Below are 6,985 nucleotides of genomic sequence, written 5' to 3' on the forward strand. Positions count from 1 at the left end.
ACATTACAAACTTTACAGTACACCATGAGACAGTAAACCAAAGGTCAGAACAGCTGCTCACCCATCAGATTTTTTTTAACACAATAGAAATGTGAATTTAGCAAATATGAATTCAGAATACAGTGCTGAAAGAATAAGGAACTCTTGATTCTTAACAGGACGGACTGCCAGGAAAGGTAAAGTGGCCAGAAGATTTAAACGAACACAAACTCGGAGTTCTCCAGGCAGCCTTTCAAGCTATTTGGAAACTTTAATAAGTAGGAAAGTATCACTCTATTACCCACATCAATGTTCAGAATAAGTAAGAATTCATAACATGAGCCACAAAGAGATATCACGCCCTTTGTCCCCCTTTCAATTACTGTTTTGTTTCTTTAATGCAGTGGTTAGGGTATCTGCTTCCTTGCTGTCTGAGTGTGCCCGCTACAGCATGCGCATGGCTGTCAGGACGCTTTTCTGGAGTTAGCTCTTCCCACTACCACGTGGCCTAATTTTCCGTTAGTCTCTAACAGAGACCCTTCCCAGGTGCCCAACACTGACTCGCACTGTATCATAGGAAGCAATGATTAAACCTTTAGATATCTAATCTCAGAGACTCTGACACAACTGTTTGCTCTTTTTATGGAATTCAGCAAGCATCTCTACTCTCTGAGCCACCTCACTGGTCCCTTTAGTTATTTTATATTTATTTATGTAGCTAACTTTTTGGAGACAGTCTTGCTATGTTGCTCTGATCTGGCCTGATTTCTCACAACCTAGTCCAGGTTTTAACCAGAAGCACTGAAGCAATTGTCCTGCCTCAGCCACCTGAGTGCGAAGATCAAAGGCACGTGCCACCTCACTCAGCTCCAAAAGGAATCCTTGTAGAAAAGTCAGCCTTGCAAACTCTCATCTAGTTTTCTTCATCCTCTCAACCGATCAAGTACTTACCTTCCATGAGGCTTTCTTCCTTTGCAGGCCTGGGTATCAACCAAGGTTTTTGCATGCGCTGGGCAAGCCCCTGACCCAGTGAGCTGCACTGAAAACCTTGCATTTTTATTTTCCGTTAGTCTCTAACCGAGACCCTTCCCAGGTGCCCAACACTGACTCGCACTGTATCATAGGAAGCAACGATTAAACCTTTAGATATCTAATCTCAGAGACTCTGACACAACTGTTTGCTCTTTTTTTTTTTAAAAAAAAATCTAACCAGATAGAAAAAAATGAGGAAAAAAGGACAAAAGTATATAATTTAAAAATGGTAGCTATAAATATTACAGCTTGAATTTACTTTATAGATTGCAATTCTTAAATATAAAAAAAACTAAACTAATTTATTCAAAGGGAGAATATTACCTATTGGTTATATGTATGGTTCACAATTTCCTTTCAACATGTTTTATTAAACTAATCTTATTAATTTACTTTATTAAGCTAATCTTTAGTAAACAGAGGCAAACTTAATTTATGTGTGACTTCAGGGCCAAGCTACATGTTGAAAGATGCCACTCAAATCTCTACCCATTCAAATTATAAATCACTCAACACTTTACATGTCTCCCATTCTATTTCTATGGCAATCAATTTCCTTCGCAAATAAAGCATTAACACGAAGAATAAGCAAATACATGCATGAATACTAACAGTATAAATTCTGGAGCCTGAGAAATCAAGGACTCTAATAAGAAAATTGCTAATTCAGAAGCACAAAGAACAGCTTTGATGACGCTGCTGACTGCCTGCCAGGCTCTAACACCCATCGCCCTGGCCTCACCGCCAGCAGTCTGGCTTGCCTGAAGAAACTGGTACTTTTCATAAGAGCTGCTTCTGAGAACCCAACCACCCTGTGCCCTACTTGATTTCTCCTTGGATGTCTCCCATGTCAAAACTGCATGCTGCACATGGCTCTCTTCATCTTCTGAACTCTTCACAGATAGGCTGTTAAATCTCTAGTTGGGTTCCAAAAATGTAGTTTAGATCTGAATTAAAAAAAATAAATTCTGCTTCTCCCTTGATCAACCCAGGGATGGGCAATTACTTATTTTAGCCGCTGAAAATAAAAGAAAACTGTCAGGATTAGGAGGCCATTCCTCACTGAGGAGCTGTCCACAGTTGATGGCTTCTGGGAAAAGAAGTCAGTTTTCTCTAAGGGTGTGGCCCCTAATGGATCAACCATGCTCCAGTGGATGGCCCACACCCATGAGTACATGGGCAGTATAAATTAGACTCGACTTTATATATATATATATAACATGAAATTGGTAGGTGTGGATCTGGAAGGAGTTAGAGGGAGGAGTGAGGGAGGAATATAATGAAAATACATCATATAAAATAGTCAAAGAATTAATAAAAACAGGCCCAAACAATTGTGTGTGGGTGTGTGAGCAAAGATCATTAATTTGTTTCTTAAAGAACTAAGGCATAATTAGTTCTTTTTTGTTCTTTTAGGCATTAGGTAATAGGACTCTCTCTCTCTCTCTTACCAACTTTATAAACCACCACATTCACACCTTCAGAATATCTTTAAGGTATATTTGGCAATGTTTGAAGTTAGAATTCTGGAAATGTAGGCCATGGTGAGTTTTTGTCTTTAACAATTCTGTTCCTTTTATGGAAACGAAACCAAAGTAACCATCCATCAACACTCCCAAATGTTGCTCATGGACAGCCTGTGGTGTCCATGCGAGAGTATTTATGTCCCAGACTTTAAACAAACTAAGAAAAAAAAAAAAAAGAATGTTCACACTTTTTATCAAGTATATTCTTGTTTTAGTGGATCTAAATAAAAGAGGGCTAGGTCCTAAAATAGACTCTTCTACAATTAATGGGAATTAGGGAGGTGGGAAAGCAGCAATCGTATAACTGAGACAAGTTGAAGTAGAATTAAAAAAAAAAAAAAATTAGTCATGGGAAGCCAGGTAAGGTGGCACATGGCTACTATAATCCCAGCTTTGGGAGGCTGAGTTAGAAAGACCATGAACTCAGGATCAACCCTGACTACATGGCAAGACCTTGTGCCCAAAAATTAACTAACACAGAAAGCAAACAAACAAAACCCCAAAACAACAGGCGAGGAAAAGTAGAAGAGCCAAAGACCTTAGAACATAAAAGCAAACAAATTGCAACAGTGTTTCGGAACTTAACAGAAGAATCACTTTACACCGGAATGGGAAACCCAATTGCCTTCTGCACTAAGTCTATGCTACAGGCTATCCTAACACCCTGCTGGGCAGGACAACAGGGACAACGGGAGAGAACAGGAGATGCCTCAAAACACACATCCTCCACATACACTAAAAAGGTATGAATTTCTTTTAATCAACAAATATCTTTTAAACTGCTTAAATAAGCTGGACACTGGCCTTATGAACACAACTGGAAAAATAAAATAACCAAAAAAAAAAAAAAAAAAAAAAAAAAGATTCACTGGGAACAGGGAGTTGCCACCAAGCCGGATGACTTGAGTTTGATCCCAGTAGAAGAGAACAGACTCCTAACAAGTTGTCCTTTGACCTCCACACAAATGCCATACCTCAAGAGCACGCGTGTACACATATACACAAATAAGTAAATATATGTAATTTTAAACACAAACAAAAAAAATACAACTGGTTTAAAACAGTTAAGAGGAAAAGAATAAAGAGAACTGTTACTTCCCTGTCTTTTCTCCTTATGCCTTCTAGAAATAAGACTTGAAAAATGAAACAATATAAAAACCCAAGCTAGAGTGGCTGCTGTACATATTCAGTAGGACTGTCTCCATGGTCTTTTTCCACACAATTCCCAAGTCAAATCAAGGACCAATGCCCTGAGGTAGCTCACTATTCCTTTAGAATTCCTTTAGAACATTCCTGGGCCAGTTATTTTCTCAGCAGGTTACTAGAACTTTAACCTAGTTCCTTATCTTCTAAACTCCACAGACAGAAAACCTAGGTCCTTATCTTCCAAATTCCAAATGCAGCATTGCTTCAGCACTGGGCCGAGATGGAATTGACCAGAGTGTGATTTGTACATTTGCATTTTCCCCATGCTTCAAAGTATGAAAATTGTTTCTACTAGTCTTCTATGTGAAGGTGAAAAAAAAATCCAAATTCTGATTATTGTATCCTGTTGCTTTCTTGGTACAGCTGTCTATTGTGGCCTCCGTATAGAGCAAGGGGACACCGCCACCCTCACCCGTGTAAGAGTGCAGAAAGGCACTTCAAATCAAGTGCATGAAATACTGTGACCACAAGGCTCTTAACTTTTCATTGATTATTTACACAGTCCCCCCACCCCTCCCCCGATCCCGAATGACCAGGAATTGTGAAAAGCCAATAAACTATAAATGTGTTCTAAAATTCTTTTAAACTTAAGCCTTGACATCTGGTCTTTGTTTCGTTTTTTAGCCGTTTTGCTTTATGTTTGTCCAACCATAACATCTCAAGTGGGGCATCAAACTTCAAGTATTAGTAAACTGGTTCTATTCTACACTGGATCAAACCTTGCCCCCTAGATTATGCATAAACAGTGTCTACCGCTCTATTCATGTCAATAGGTGGAAGGTGGCCTGTCTCTGAACAAATGGGCACTCCAGAGACCTGTTCCTCTTTTCCTTGGTTGGGTAAATAATGCCTTAAGTTTTCTTGCTGGTGACTTTGTTCCTTCGCACCCAACCTGTAGAGTGCCTGTTCTTTTGACTGTGGGACAGTGGAGGCCTCTCCCACCCAGTGCTTTGATAAATACAGTGGAGAGACTAGGTACAGGTAAATGGTTCAATAGCTTTGGGAGGTTAGCTCCTGGGGAGATGCTTGGAGAAGAGTGGAAAGCAAGCGTCAAGTCCATGTCCTTTTTGCAGCTAAACCCGGACTAGGGAGATGCTTACAGACCCTTGCCAGAGGAAAAGCAAGTGCTAGTGGGGATGATGTGACCTAGTCTTGGGGTTGTGCAGAAACGGGTGTTTGCGCCCTGCCGCCCACGTGCTTGATGGAGAGCGAGGATCCAGGTGGCACACACTCACCATGCTGCTCTGGCCGAGGCCCAGCAGGCTGGGGCGGCGGGTCCTGATGCTGCAGCGGGGAGGTAGAAGCTGAGGCCGAGGCGGAGGCTGACGTGATGAGGAGGCGCTGGAAGCGGTTGGGCGGGCGACAGGGCACCTCCAGTCCGGCCGCCAGCTTGGCCTTGTTGGCACTGGTGAGCCTCTTGAGGTGAACGAGCAGCTGAGGCTGGTCGCGGCGGAAATGCGGGCTGTGGAAGTGGTGGAGTGGCCCGTCGCCCGCCGGCCCGCCAGCCCCAGGCCCGGGCCCGGGCCCCGCCGCCCCCGGCCCACCCAGCACCACCTTGCGGAAGCCGTAGAGGTTGAGCTGGCGGATGAAGCTGGTGAAGTTGGTGGTTTTGAAGAGCTCGGGCTCGGCCCCGGCCGCCCCGACGCCGCTGCCGCCACCCCCGCCGCTGCTCCCGGCTCCCCCCGCGCCCCCGGCACCCGGGCCGGGCGGGCTGAGCAGCTCGGCCTCGAAGAGCGGCTGGTCGATGAGCAGCCCCTCGCCTCGGCCGTCCCAGCGGATGGAGCGGTACCGAGGGCTGTTCACCAGCCGCCACAGCTTGGCGGGGAAGTTGTTGGGGTTGATGGGGGTGGACAGCAGCGCCTCCTCCATCGCCCGCCCGGGCCCTGGGCCTCGCCCCGCCGAGCCTGGCTCTTCCACCGTTCTCGATCCCCCGGGCCTTCGCTGCGCCCTGCCCCCTCCTGCTAGCGCCCGGCCGCCGAGGCCCGGACCGTTGGCGCACGAGTCCCGGCACGCTCTCCGGTGTGGCCAATGGGGCCTCGAGTTCCCGCCGCGTGGTGGCCGACGGGGCGCGAGCCCGCCCTCCCCCTCGGTTGGGATGCACGCCTTCGAGGGCCGCGGCGGGGACACAGTGACACAAGGCTACCTTCGCGTGCCTTCCAGAACCGGCCCCTCTCCGTCTGGTCCCAGGAGGGCAGCACACCAGGGAACTGTGGTTCCCGAGGAGAAAGCAGGCGGCTGGTTAGGCAAACTCTGAGGGGCTCCAGCAGGGCAGGACGGCCAGCGGGGGATTCAGAACGCAGAGTGCGCTCATGCAATACACAGCTAATGGTTCCTGAGAACAGAGGAACCCACTCCAGTCTTCCCTAACAGTCGAACTGCTGCTCTCTTCAAATAAAAATGACAGGGATTGGGGGTTGGGGGTACGTACAGTAACTGTAGTACATGAACTCATTCATCTTGTATACAGAAGCATAGTTACACCTTAAATTCAAATTAGATGAGGTCCTTGGTACCTGGCAGAAGGGACTAAAGAAGATATGTGCTTAATGACCAGCTATGATCTCCCAGAGAAGAAATGAACCTCACTTGAAAGGGGACTCAACAAACCCAAAATAAAAGAGGGACAGCCCATGAATACTAGTTTGGTTTTTTTTTTGTTTTTTTTTTTTTTTTTTTTATAAAGCCCAGCCTGGACCTTAAACTTGCCTTATTCCTCTTGCCTTTAGCTCCCCGGTACTCAGTGTACAACAAGGCTAGTCCAGTGGCGGAACACTTTATCCATTAAGCTAGACTCAATCCCAATACCAGTAAGAAATAAAAAGACCCAACAAAGCAGCACTAATATAGAGATTTTATTTGAACTGTATTGAGTTTTTACAGCACATTGCATGTTTGTCACATCGCAACTGCACAGTTTGGATTTTTGGCCACATCATGTCACTTACACCCACAACAGCTCTGAAAGGATGCACACATCTGAGCCAGAAGCCCAGAGTCTCTCTCCAAGGCCATGCAATCTGCTCACTGATGGGACAGTCCCTCAAAACAGTCACACGAAGTAGACAGATACAGTCTCCCCGAATGTCCCCAATCCCCCTGAAAACAGAGTGAAGTGCAATGAAAACTGGTAATTAAAAAGCCACTCATGACTGGCAGTAACATTTAATGATTGAGAAAATGCTTAAAATAATTTTATGTATCAGAGACAAATAGTTTGTCACTCTCTCATTGATCTTAGGAAT

The 6,985-nt window shown here is 45.2% G+C and overlaps 1 protein-coding gene across 1 annotated transcript in view; it reads right to left on the reverse strand.

Annotated features, from left to right (window-relative positions):
- Hsf5 (heat shock transcription factor 5) overlaps positions 1–5,706 on the reverse strand; it is a 43,074-nt gene extending 37,368 nt beyond the window's left edge. Inside the window, exon 1 of the mRNA XM_021178390.2 lies at positions 4,979–5,706. Within this exon, the coding sequence (XP_021034049.1) occupies positions 4,979–5,612 (634 nt within the window). The 5' untranslated portion in view covers positions 5,613–5,706. The remainder of the gene's footprint in view (positions 1–4,978) is intronic.
- Positions 5,707–6,985: the final 1,279 nt, after the last annotated feature.

The sequence above is a fragment of the Mus caroli genome, unplaced genomic scaffold, assembly GCF_978045245.1.
Source record: "Mus caroli unplaced genomic scaffold, Mus_caroli_1 scaffold_13, whole genome shotgun sequence".
Classification (NCBI taxonomy): Eukaryota; Metazoa; Chordata; class Mammalia; order Rodentia; family Muridae; genus Mus; species Mus caroli.